Genomic DNA, 13,960 nt, shown 5'->3' with positions numbered 1-13,960 from the left:
AGGCCATGGTTCCTTAACAGAATTACCTTAGAAGAAATAATACTAAAAATACTAAAGTGCAATGACACCTACAAATGCTACTTTCCCCCTTATAGTAAAAGATGTAAAATAAATAGAACAAGGAAGGGGATGGGACCTACTCTACTCTGCTGAGTCAGGACACAGCTAAAGCTGTGTGCTTTAATAAGGATGTAAGATATACTAAAGGACATATGTAGCACTTGGGTTAAAGAATACTAAGGTATTTTATATGATGAACAGCTGAAATAAGTGGATTGTCTGGATCACACTTCTCCTTGGTTTTGGCTTCATTAACTCCTATTCATTCTCTGTTTCAAGTTAAAGCCAACTGTTCTAGGAAGCCTTTTTGAAATCAAATTCTAGGCCAAATTCTAAGCCACATGTCTCTCTATAACAATTTCTTCTTTATTTGTGACTTTTACCAGAGGGGTTTTGCCAGGGACAAAACATAGACCTTTCGTTCTTCTGATTCTTGGCCATCCTACAGGGTTTGGCTCTCGGATTTTTTTAATAAGCATCAGTTGAATGAATGAATCTCATCTAGACTTCAAGAAGTTGTGTTTCTTTTGACTCAGCTATGCCACTGCCCAACAGTGCTCAATCCTATGTTCCTCATATAGTGGGCAGTGAATTGTACTTATTAAGAGTGTAAAACTACTACTGTGGAAAGGCATAAAATGTCTGAGTTACAATTTCCTTCCCTGAGAAACAAGGAGTAAAATAATCACATCTCACCAATTTGCTCCCCAATTTAAAATGAACTTACCAGCAGAATCTTCCCACAGCCTCTCAATACAGACGATATGAGGTTGTAGATTGACCTCTGAGGGCTCCACATAGACGTAATCTCCAACATGGTACATGCTGTTCTTAAAGCTGCAGTCCTGGCTGTATGTGCGATGTAAGCCTGAGAGGCCTGCAGCTCCTGAGGAATCTTCACTCTTTTCAGCTTCTTAGGTAAAAAAGAGAAAAATGTTCTCATGAAAGGGATGTGGCAATCAGATGCAGGATTAAAACTACACATACTAATACATTTAATCCTTTTCCAGATACTCCAAGGCAGGATTCAGGACAAATAGTATGATATCCACATTCCCAACAGTCTCTACTCAAAACTGTCTTTTTAAATTACAACCAATTGCCACTAATTTAAATACATACATAAAGTATCTACAGAATAAAAATAATCACCATAATAATATATGCTCATTGTAGTCATTTTGGATGATACAGGAAGGTATAAAGAAGAAAACAGGCCACTCATAAGTCATGTGATTCTAGAGATAATCTTGTATGTACTTTCTTGCCATCTTAATACCACTGAAATTTCTTTCTCCTGTTATTACATGGTTATGTCACAATGAATGGAATCTTAGAACTAACGAGACATGAATTTCATTCAACATACTGTAAACTATATATGAAAAGTATTAGTCACTCAGTCGTGACTGACTCTTTGCGACCCCATGGACTGTAGCCTGCCAGTCTCCTCTGTCCGTGGAATTGTCCAGGCAAGAATACTGGAGTGGGTTGCCATTTCCTTCTCCAGGGATCAAACCTGTGCCTCCTGCAATGCAGGCAGATTCTTTACTGTCTGAGCTATCCGAGAAGCCCAGATACTATATCTTTATACACTTAATATCATAAAAATTTCCTCTGAGATCAAATGCTTTTCAAGATTTTTAGTTTTGCTAAAGCATATTTTTTAATGGCTTCTATATCATAAAGCTGGAATTAAGATTGCCAGGAGAAATATCAACAACCTCAGATATGCAGATGATACCACTCTAATGGCAGAGAGTGAAGAGAAACTAAAGAGAATCTTGATGAGGATGAAAGACAAGAGTGAAACAGTGGGCTTATAAGTCACCATTCAAAAAACTAAGATCATGGCATCTGGTCCCATCACTCATGGCAAATTGATGGGGAAAAAGTGGTAGCAGTGACAGATTTTATTTTCTTGGGCTCGAAAATCACCATGGATGACTGCAGCCATGAAATTAAAAGATGCTTAATCCTTGTAAGGAAAGCTAAAACAAACCTAACCAGTGTATTAAAAAGCAAAGACGTCACTTTGCCAACAAAGATCTATATAGTCGAAGCTATGGTTTATCCAGTAGCTATGCATGGATGTCAAAGTTGGACCATAAAGCAAGCTGAGCGCTGAAGAACTAATGTCTTCAAACTGTGATGCTGGAGAAGAGTCTTGAGAGTCCTTTGGACTGGAAGGAGATCAAACCAAACAATGCTAAAGGAAATCAACCCTAAATATTAATTGAAAGGACTGATGCTGAAGCTCCAATACTTTGGCCGTCTGATACGAAGACCTAACAATGGAAAGGACTCTGATGCCGGGAAGGACTGAAGGCAAAAAGAGGAAGAGGGCGGCAGAGGATGAGATGGTTAGATAGTATCATCAACTCGATGGACATGAATCTGAGCAAACTCTGGGAGATAGTAAAGAACAGGGAAGCCTAGCATGCTATACAGTCCATGGGGTCACAAAGAGTCGGACGTGACTTAGCAACTAAACAACATATATAAGCCATCATTTACAAACACCATAGTTTTTTTTTTTTTTTTTTAAGTAAAAAGCTTTGCCATTTCTTTGATTACTTCCTTTGGATAATTTTTCATAAATAGAAGATCTGGAAATAAGCCCATTAAATATTTTTAAATGCATGTTCTAAAGTCTATACCAATTTAAATCCATCACTATTTGGCTACAAGGGAGTGGGGGGTCTGTTTCTCCATTCACTCTCTAATACTGGTGTTAAAAATTTTTTGAAAAGTTTTGACAATTTTGGTGGAAAATGTTATCTAGCAGTTGATTAATCAAATGAATCCTTGCGACATATGCAGCAGATTCACAGGGTTCTTGGGGATTTTACACCAGCGGAAACACTGCCCTGAAAGGGACAGAAAGGGCACAAAATGGAAGGCTGGTAACCCCCCCCCAAACTCTAGAGACAGGCAACAGGCTGATAAAGCAACTCAGGTACAAACTGTGCTACCTTTCATGAGAAACGATGACTCAGGGGTGAAGTGTGGAGCCACAGAGAACTAACTCCAGGCCTTGAAGCCTAAGCTTCTCCTGCAGCCTTCACTGTTTCTGTTTCCGCTAAGGTTCTTTCTTTTGTTTTGTTCTTTATTGTAACATCTTAGAGAGATTTCACTTAAATATCTGGTCCATTTAAATAAGTATCTGCTTCTATTTAAAATGTTAAATGTTATTTAAAAAGCTGACTGGAAGCTCTCCAGCATACACAGGCCAGCATACACAGAGCTGGGTGAATGATGGATTTCACTGAGGACCAGATGTTATCTTTAGTTTTCCCCCACTGCCTGCTGCATTTCTCAAGAGAAAAATTCCCCCTGTCTCAAAATTATAAGCTATTCTAGGAGATCAGAAGTTTAGAAGGTCAGGGGTCTCACCATTTGGTATAAATCCTTTCCTAACTCCCCTCTTCAGAACCATACCCCAACCCTTAAGTCAGCCTGGTATCCCTGAGTCTGGACACTTCAGGGATGAACAGTCAGAGGAAGGGTGGGGAGGTAATCTAGAGGTTCAGCTCCTTTAAATTCAGACTTTCAACTAAACTTTTTGCTTCCAGTCTTGCATGCACCTTCATTTGCCAGGTGTACATGGCATTCTAATGCTTGTGCCTTTCTTGACAGGAAATGGCCTGCTAAGGTCTTTATCTGATGCTAGCCTTGAAGCCAGCATTAGCTATCAATTTTTCTAGCTTCTAAATTTTAACTGCCATCATCTTCTCTTCTACTGTTTCCTCCACTTTTTTTGAGGGGAGTGAATGCTTTTGTGCTTGTTTTGTTTTAAAAGCCCCCTTTCGTCATTTGAATCGTTTTGGAAGAAGGAGCAATGGTATCTGCATACCATCTGCCCACATTTATGTAGTCTTACTTTTGCTTACTGACCCAAGTAGGAATAGTTACTTCTGGCATTTAATATAAAAACAGGGTAACATTTTGTTTCCCTCAATTTCCACTGATTATTAAGAAACCTACTCTGTGACTTAAAGACAGAGAAGGCTGACTGACACACAACCACCATTCTTTCCAGCATTTTGCCACCTTTCAATACTCATAAATAACTAGTTACAACAACCTTCAGAGTACTCTGCTTCTAAGCTTTTCCTACTCCGTCCTTCCAGGGCTGACCTCACATTCTACGGCAAAGCACCACTTCCTACCTACCTCCAGCTGCATGCTGGGGAAACAGTCTCTGAATTAGTGCAAAAGGTGAGTAATTACTAACAGGGATGCTATGGCAGCCTCAGAAAGCAGTTCTTTGCAGCAGTCTTCCCTTCCTCTCGTCAGCAAAGGCTCCCAGGCTCAGAAGACAGGTCCAACATTGAAAAAGGAAATGTAAGTCTCCTAGCTTTTTTCTTTATGTGGCTCTGCTTTTCTACCACAGGTCTTCATCATAGATTAAGTCATCGAAAATATTTTCTGGTATCTAAGGATCAATTAGCACAGTGACCAGCAGTTTTTAAAACGTCAATACAGGGAATTCCCTGGCAGTCCAGTGGTTAGAACTTGATACTTTCACTAATAGAGGCCTGGATTCAATCCCTGGATAGGGAACTAATATCCCGTAAGTCATGTGGCATGGCCAAAAACCCCATAAAAATGTCAGTACTGCCTCTTCTCTAGAATGTGCCACCCTATATTGGGTTCACAAATCACTGCTAATCCAGCAACAAGGAAGGCAGGTGCCATACGATTTTTGCTCCACCACTCATTAAATCCAAGGCCTTAGAGCAGTGACTCCCAGACTTAAGTGCACATTAGAACAACCTACAGGTCTTGCCAAAACAAAGACTGCTGCGTCCCTCCCTCAGAGTTACGGAATTGGTAGGTCTGGCACGGGAACAGAGCACCAGCATTTCTAACAAGTTAACAGGTGATACTGATGCTGCTTGCGGAGGCCATACTGTGAAAGCTGGCTTTGAGTAACTCAGAGAGCAGCTGTCATTAATTCTGCGTTGCCAGGGAAAGTATCGACTAAATTTAAAAGGAAAAAATTCCAAGTATACAGAATTTTGTCATGGGTGTGTCAAACATCACTCAGTACAGTACTGGCATTCTGTCTTTTTCACTCATTGAATTCTGTTTTGATCTTTATTATTTCTTCTATTTACTCCAGGCTTGATTTGTTCTTCTTCTAACTTTCTGAAGTGGAAAAGTGGATTCATTTTTATGAATTTAAACATGTATATTTCTGATACATGTTTAAAAATCTGTAAGTTTCCTAATAACTACCTTATCTATATCCCATAAATTTTAATATGTTATTTTTGCTTTTATTTGGTACAAGATTTTTCTAACTGTCCTTCTGATGTCTTCTTTGACCCATGGGTTACTGAGAAATGTACTGCTTCATTTCCAAATATTTGGGGATTTTCTAGATTTCCTTCTGCTGATTTCTAATTTCTAATCTAATCTTATTGCATTCAAAGAACAAACTTGGCATGATTTCAATCCTTAAAAATTTTTGAAACTTGTTTTATGACCCAGCTCATGATCCCTTCTATTTTAATTTTCCATGCAGGCTCTACAAGAATGTGTATTCTGCAGTCACTGGTCAGAGAAGCAATGGCACCCCACTCCAGTACTCTTGCCTGGAAAATCCCATGGACGGAGGAGCCTTGTAGGCTGCAGTCCATGGGGTCGCTAGGAGTCAGACACGACTGAGTGACTTCACTTTCACTTTTCACTTTCGTGCATTGGAGAAGGAAATGGCAACCCACTCCAATGTTCTTGCTTGGAGAATCCCAGGGACCGGGGAGCCTGCCCGTGGGCAGGCTATGGGCTGCCGTCTATGGGGTCGCACAGAGTCGGACACGACTGAAGCGACTTAGCAGTAGCAGCAGCAACAGTCACTGGTGTAGGGTTTTACATGTCCATCAGGTCAAGCCGATCGACAGTACTGTTCAAGAGTTCAGGTTGCTGTAAGAAGACCCACCACAGATGACAGTGTGGGTTAAACAACGAACATCCATGTCTCACAGTTCTGGAGGCAGATCTGGCGTATGGTGAGGGCCCATGTTCTGCTTCAGACCGCCGTCTTCCTGCTCTTCATCCCCTCACAAGGGGACCAATTCCACTGTCCTGACTCCACTCTCATGACTACATCCAAACCTAATTATCTCCGAAAGGCCCCCATCTCCAAATACCAACACACTGGAGGCTGCTGCTGCTGCTGCTAAATCACTTCAGTCGTGTCCAACTCTGTGCGACCCCACAGACGGCAGCCCACCAGGCTCCCCCACCCCTGGGGTTCTCTAGGCAAGAGTACTGGAGTGGGGTGCCACTGCCTTCTCCGCACTGGAGGCTACAACATATGAATTGTGGTGGGGGACATAATGTTCAGTCTACGACAGCCTAATCTTATTAAGTCATACTTTTGCCAATTTTTGGTTTAGCCTGTCGTTTGCTGAGAAAGGCGCATCTAGTAACTGAACTGTCTCCCTTTCCAGCTCTGTCAGTCTTGCGTCATGCACTCTGCAGCCCCACTGTTAGGCACACTTTGTTTGCTGCTTAGTTTCTAAGTCGTGCCTGGCTCTTCTCCGACCCCGTGGACTGCAGCCTGCCAGTTCCTCTGTCCATGGGATTTCCCAGGCAAGAATACTGGAGTGGGTTGCCATTTTCTCCTCCATAGGTACATATACACTTGTAAGTATTATATGTGTTTGACCCTTTTAACATTTGAAAATGTCCCTCTTCATCTCTAGTAATAGTTCTTAAAGTTTATTTGTCTGATTAATATAGCCACTCCAACTCATTATGGTTACTATTTGCATGGTGTATCTTTCCCCTTCACCTCAGCAGCTTCTTGCGACTCCTCTGCACATGGGCCCCTTTCCAGTCAGCCAAGAATGTGTGGAGAGCTTATGTTAGTCCTTCTACAATAATTTTCAGGATATTCCTCAACGTCAACTGTCACCTGGGGCAAGCAAAGCTGCATGTTTACTCAGTTCATTCCTGCATCAAGTGCTTTTGTTGGCGGTCAAGACACAAAACCACCCCCTCTTCCAGTCCAACACACGCTCACGCACTCTCTCTCTCTCATCACCATTAATGAGTACATTCCCTCTGGCAAAAAGCTGCTGGTTTCTACTGGCAGGTAGCCCTATGCTGGTAAAATCAGTCCTCACCAACTGGGTTCCTTTTTTTTGCATATGGCACTGCTTATGAGAATTTGCTTAAACCATTTATTTTGCTCCCTTTCCTGAGGAAAAAATTCTAAGGAGCAGACTTGATGCCAAAGATAAATATGACTCTTGGAAAAGTTATACATTCCAGGTATTTTATGTGAACTCTTTTTTCAGGAATGATTAACTTTCTAATAAAAGTTCCTACTTTTGAATATTTCTAAGCTCTGGCAAGTGACTCAAGGTAACATTTTTAGGTTGATACAATTAAAATAAAAATTTCCTCCTCCTTAAGTGTTTCAACCAAAGTATCTACTTGTCTTGAGTCCACACAAGGACAGCCATGCTGTTGAACAACAGGGCAGAAACTTTATGCACTCACTGCTGAGAATGCTTCTGAGCCTCAGCTGGGCCCCTTAGGTTTTTATTTACTAGCAGTATTAAGAGGTATTAAGCTGCCACATTTGTGAATTAACTGACTCTGTTCTGGAAATACTAAGAGTAACAGCTGTGTCATGGGCAACTTCCAATCTTTCCCAGTCTGAATAAGTTAATACTGACAAAAACACTTATAGCTTACCATGTCCATTTGGTAAGAGCCAACGCCCTGAGTCTTCATTTACACAAAGAGAGGTCTACTCCACAGTAAGACCAGCTAGGATAGAGTATAATAATGTTCCTTCACATTTAACAAAATGAAAAGAAACTAACCTCTTTTTTCTTCTTCCCGTTTTAGTTTATCTTCCTCTATTTCTTTTGGCAGTTTTTCCTTCTTTTCTTTCTCCACATCATTATGCAAATGTTTTGTGGTATAGCTGAGTGCTGGTGAAAGAAGGATCTCTCCATTTTTGCAGAGTTCATCACGAATTTTAATAAAAAACTGCTGAAGTTCTACCGCATCCTCATATATTTCGGAATCTGTCCTATAACAGCATCAAGAACATTCATTGACACATAACATGCTTCTTTCAAACACCCTGATCATATGTTAAAAGCATTCCATGAAATGCTTCTTTAATGTATTCACTGATATAGTGATAACTTCTGAGCAGTTCTAATATGGGTATCTCCTTAAAATTTGTTCAATTTTACCTCGGTGAGCCTCCTGCCCACCAGTTTCCATTTCCTTAAGGCTCACTCCCTGTATAGCTCATGTAAAAGGAAAAGCCTCACCCAGCTTCCTGGCGGAGAAACATGGTACATTCACTAATAAGTTTGGCAACAGAAGAGGGCTGCCAGAACCAAGGACTATACTAAGGCTAAGGCTTCATACCATGTCTAACACTTACCTGAATTTAATCTTGGGATTCATTCTAACTTTCTTTTAGTTAAGAGATCAACCCACTAGATAAAATATTAACAGAAAATTTAGCCCTTTTTTTTGGCAGGGTGGGGGGAGGATCTATAACATGGTTGTCTAGGCTGCTAGGACTCAGTAAATATTTGAACCTAAATTGCAAAGTCCTAAGAGTATCATAAAATGGTTGCAGGCCTCAGAGTTAGTGTTCATTTTAGTTCCCGAGAAATAACTACATAATTCTGGGGAACCAGCAGAGGCAACACAATGAAAGAGAAAAAAAAAATCATCTGTGTCATATTGAAAACTTTTAAGAGATTCTCCCCATTTATAAAATGAGACGATTGGGCAAAATGAACTTCATAATTTAGACTCAAAGAAATTTTGTTACTATTTGTCATCCACTGTTGGTCTGAGGAAGGCCTGAAGATAATTCTAGTAACTACTAGGAATATCAGGGTTTGAAAAATTATTCACAAAGGTAACCAGAGACGAAGACTCAGCAGCAGTCGTGGAGGCATTCTGGTCAGGGCATGTGGGTGCTGCAGTCCAGCCCAGTCAGCTGCTTGCTGATACCGACCACTAGAGCACCAAGCTTGAGAAGACTCCAGAATGCTGACCACACGCACAGGTGACCTGGCAACCTAAAACAATGCCAATAACAACCCAGATGGGTATTTCTAGGAAGATTCTAAAGCCTTTTTTCGGGTTACAGAAATGCTAACACTTGTAGGAAGGCAATAAAACTAAAACTGGCCAAGGGAAGAAACTCCAAAGACACTATTTTGATGCCTATTTTCTGAATAGAGACTTCTGAAGGCTGTTCACTTGAAATTAATTTTATAAGAGCTTATAGTTACAAGTATAAAATTAAAACTGAAAATGTACTTTTGATAATCCATGCTACTTTCAAAGGGCAGATTTATAATTCCATCATGCACTCAGAACATCGTGTAGTCTAAAAATTACAAATTGTTTACTTCTGGGTTTTTCATTTAGTATTTTTGGATCTTGGCTGATGCTGGGTAACTGAAACTGCAGAAAGTGAAACCTCAAAGAAGGGAATACTGTAAAATTACGTTGGACTCTACCTCCTAGGCCTCAACAGCAAAAGCTAATCAGGTCAACAATGGGAGAAAGAAAAGAGTTTATTTCTTACAGATAAAATCTGCTCAGTTCGTAAAATAATCAGATCATCTATTCAAGGACAAAGCTGCTAATAACCGAAGAAAGAAAGAAGTGAAGTTGCTTAGTCGTGTCTGACTCTCTGCGACTCCATGGAGTACAGCCTGCCAGGCTCCTCGTCCATGGAATTTTCCAGGCAAGGGATAATGGATTGGGTTGCCATTTCCTTCTCCAGGGGATCTTTCCAACCCAGGGATCGAACCCAGGTCTCCTGCACTGCAGGCAGATTCTTTACCATATGAGCCACGAGGGAAGACCAATAATAATCTAAGAGAAATGTACTGTGGAAGACTCACTCACAGAACTAAGCCCAAGAAGTAATGGGTATGGGTATGGGGTAGGGAGAAGAGGAGTGACTTTAGATTTAAGGACTATTTAAGTAAAATGAGAACAAGAATAGAACTCTAAGCTCCCTGAGAGAAGGGTTTGTCTGTTTTGTCCACTGGTATATTCCATGTTATCCAGAACATGCTCATAACTGGTAGCCATTTAACAAATATTTTTAGGATAAATGAAAACTAAGAAATAAATGAACACAGATTCTAACTACAAGATGCACTCCCCCCTCCCCACTTTATTTCTTCACTGTTGAAGAATAAGGACCATATCTTAAACGTGCCTCTCAGAGGCCTCTCCAACCTGACCCTAACTCTACCTATCCTGTGAACACACCGTACTCATTTCTTAACCTTATGCCTTAACTCACACCACTTACCTGATGTGAATCCCACCCATTTCCCCATTCTTCCCTGACATCTCATGCTCTTTAGAACCCTACAGAAGTTTATTACTCTACCATCTTACTAAATACCAAGTCCTTAAATGTTATCTCATGCTGGGAACGACTACTCCCTAAGCACAGGTGCTGTTCCAGCTGTCAGACTTTAAGCTCTTAGAGCACAGAGCTCAAGTCTTACCATCCCTGGCTGTGCTGCTTGACTGGCCTCCTGGTGACTGGCTCAGCAGCAGCTCCCTGCAGTGAGGAACAAGATGAGTCGCCGCACTTACTAGTTGTGTGACAATGGCAAGTTACTTCTCTCTCTCGTGCACGTCTTCACATACAAATTGGAAGATTATCGCTTACCTATGATGGCTATAGTAAGGGTTAGAGATCATCTACATGGTACTTTACAAAGGGCAAGCGCTCAATAGGAACAGCAAATATTACTTTTCACTTTTCTTTCAAGATCCAGAGCAAACCCAGGCTTCATAGAGTCCCTGGCTGGAATTACCACATGCCCACTGACTAAAGGTCTAGCAATCAGTATAATAGATAACAAGCTCTAGGAAGGTAGGGTTTGTATTCTTAACTGTTTTATTCTCCCCAAGTGATCCCAAGAGCACAGAGAGGACACACCATGACTGCAGAACTGAAACTGTATCCATATCTGAGTATATGCTATTGTTGTGTGGCAAATATACAGCACAGATCAAAATTAGAAGGGGATTTAAGTTTGATGGAAATTTCAATTTGATTGCCTGTTCTTTTTATAACATTTAATGTCTGTAGAATGAACTTAAAAGTGACAAACCTGAAATTAAAAACAAGCCCTTTGAGAAGTCTGAAATGGCAATCAAATTTAAATCAGTGTAAGCTTAGATTAATATTTTAGAGCTACTTTATTTAAAGCACACTTGCACTGAACTCGAACTTTAAAAGAAAATCCTATTATTATTTCTAATTAAAAGCATTCCATCCTTTTAAAATACAGGTTCTATGAAAGGCTGTATTTTGAAAGTATATCCTTTTCAACATATCCTCAATTTTGTCTCTCATTTCTTCCCCTCATTGGCCCAATTCAGTAGTGTGCCTTCTCTCCCCCAGAACATTCTTACTCTCTATACATTCTAATTAAAATTCAAAATAGCACCCCACCAACTGTACGCTGAAATAGCACATCAAAGCAAATTCTTTCTTCTATTTTACACCTTCTATGTCACATCTTCTCAAAAAGAAATGACTCTGAAAACATACCGATTCATCCTTCTTGCCCTCTCCAATACTTCAAACATATGCTCTTGAAATAAATCAAGCCGTCGGTAGCGGTTATTTTCAACATTCTTCCTAATTATGTCAAAAGTAAGCGGAGGTTTGTTTGGAAAGCTGGGATCCACAGCAGGAATTTCTGCTAAAGAGTCACTGTAGCATCTTCCTTCATCATCCTGATGGCTCATGACTGACACAAAAAGATTATGGATGAGCTCCTGAATCAGCAAGGTTACATTTGGGACGTGCGAGTCCTCATCTCCTTCTAAGTCTCTCCGAGTTTCAAGCAGGACTTTGTGTAGGACAAGGGCATCTTTGTAGATCAAAGACTCGGGCTCATTGTATGTACAGGCATTGTTAAACATCATGACGAAGTCCTCAACCATGGAGTCTATATCTTGGTATTTGTTGGCCATCATGTGACTTCGAATTTTTTCCATGTCCATGGGCTTTTTAATGGTCAAATAGTAGTCAGGCAGCTCGGATCTGGAGGGAAGCCTCAGAAAAATGGCACTGAGGCGGCGACCCCTCTTATCAGTGTAGTTCTTTACAGCTTCATAGACTTCATTTAGTTTCTGCTGCATTGGAGTCATGTATTTTGATTTTTTAGGAGAAATACCACTCTTCCTACCTAAAGAAAAAGACTTAATGTTAAATGAATAAAATAAAATAAATGAACCTAAATTTGTATAAAGCTGGTAGCATAACCACAAGGAATTATTTCAAGTGATGTATAAAACACAGTAATTAGCATTTTTCTAGTGAAATATATCCCACCAACAAAGAAAGAACTAGAAAAACAAACTATTTTCAGTACTCATATTTTTGGTGGAAGAGTAAGTACTGTTATGTTGAGATAGTTGTGAATAAGGCGGAATAAAAGAAATGAGCAGCTATGTGACAGTCTAACTCCATCGCCGATGGTATCCTTGAGAACTGAGACTTTCATCAAGGCAGAAAAAGAGAGAAAGACGTTAAAACAGAGGACACTGAATAAAAACCTTGTGGCTTGGAATCTCAATTGAGAGTATCAATGTGAACTTATGGTGCATTTTCTCTTTAAATATAAAATACAAAATGTCTTAGCTCTGTCCACTGAAAATTCTAGAAAACAGTGACCAACCTAGTTGCAGTATACCCCTAAATAATTCTGACTATATTTTTAGAACACTGATTTCAAAAACTCATGTTATTAGCTCTTTTGCAAATGGTTGATTCCCAGGCTACACAAGATCAGTCTGCTGTATCTTGAGACGCTAGACAGTAAGAGTCTATCAACGACTTCTAAATATGGCCAGCTCAAAAGACCACAGCAGCCAACCTGGGACAACATTAAATATCAACAAGAACCATAATTGCAATGGGTTAAAACTCAGGAATATGTTTAAATCTAGTAGTCCATAATGATAAATAAAAACAAACAATGGGCTAGATATTTCAGGATTCTAGTAAACCAATGCATTATCTTGTATGTATTTCATTACTTTGAAAACTGGTAAATGAAAAGGGAAATCCAGCTTGTATCCTTTCAAAAACCAAAACAATAGATACAAACAAAAAAACCATCCACTGGGTAACCAAATACGGATGAGGCAGTTTCTCTACACAGAAGTATTCCAGTAAGTAACTGAACAAGCAATGATAATATTAAACTAGTACTACTTTACATCTCTTCAATGAATTTACGTAGCAAGCATCAATAGCTATTAACATAATTTAGAGAAACAACCAGATATTACATGCCACCTGATGGAAGACTACTATTACCTCTTACATCAGTTTCTGTGCCAAAGTGAGGGAAGAATCAAATTTAAAATCTAGATCTGATCAACTACCAATTTATAGGAAATACAAAGGAACACGTGAATACTGCAGCAGAGGGATACAATTACCAAAATCTAGACTGTGGGAAACTACAGTACAACCCAATTTCTTCAACAAACTGAAAGACAAAAAGGAAAAGATGGAGAACTTACAGAAGAAAAGAACTATCAATCAAATGCAACATGCGGGTGGACCTTACTTGACAAGTTGAAACTGCATCTAATCAAGCCACTGAAGTTAATGTCCATTTATAAGAAATAAGGAAAAAGTTAACTGACATCCTAAGGAAGTAAACTAAGTGACTAACAACTCTGGACTGTACAAGGATGTGACCAGGTTTCTAGAGTCAACAGCAGGAGGATGAAAAAAAGGAGGACTGTTCTGAATTATGAGTTTAAGTAAAACAATCAAATGCAATACACAGAACTTAACTAGATCCTGATTGGAAGAAACCAATTGTAAAAATACATT

The 13,960-nt window shown here is 39.8% G+C and overlaps 1 protein-coding gene across 50 annotated transcripts in view; it reads right to left on the bottom strand.

Annotated features, from left to right (window-relative positions):
• The window catches only part of PBRM1 (polybromo 1), a 100,670-nt gene that overhangs the window by 32,330 nt on the left and 54,380 nt on the right, over window positions 1–13,960 (bottom strand). For 40 of the 50 annotated variants that reach the window (XM_042236095.1, XM_042236104.1, XM_042236105.1 and 37 more), the window contains 3 exons: window positions 11,654–12,296; window positions 7,908–8,119; window positions 788–973 (listed from right to left, as the gene is read on the bottom strand). In XM_042236095.1, coding sequence (XP_042092029.1) covers window positions 788–973; window positions 7,908–8,119; window positions 11,654–12,296 — 1,041 coding nt within the window. The remainder of the gene's footprint in view (window positions 1–787; window positions 974–7,907; window positions 8,120–11,653; window positions 12,297–13,960) is intronic. The other 10 variants (XM_042236097.1, XM_060402437.1, XM_060402438.1 and 7 more) reach the window with 1 other exon arrangement.

This window comes from Ovis aries, chromosome 19 (assembly GCF_016772045.2).
Source record: "Ovis aries strain OAR_USU_Benz2616 breed Rambouillet chromosome 19, ARS-UI_Ramb_v3.0, whole genome shotgun sequence".
Taxonomy (NCBI): Eukaryota; Metazoa; Chordata; class Mammalia; order Artiodactyla; family Bovidae; genus Ovis; species Ovis aries.
The sequence above is the reverse complement of the archived record's forward strand: the minus strand, read 5'-3'. Positions and strand labels throughout refer to the sequence as shown.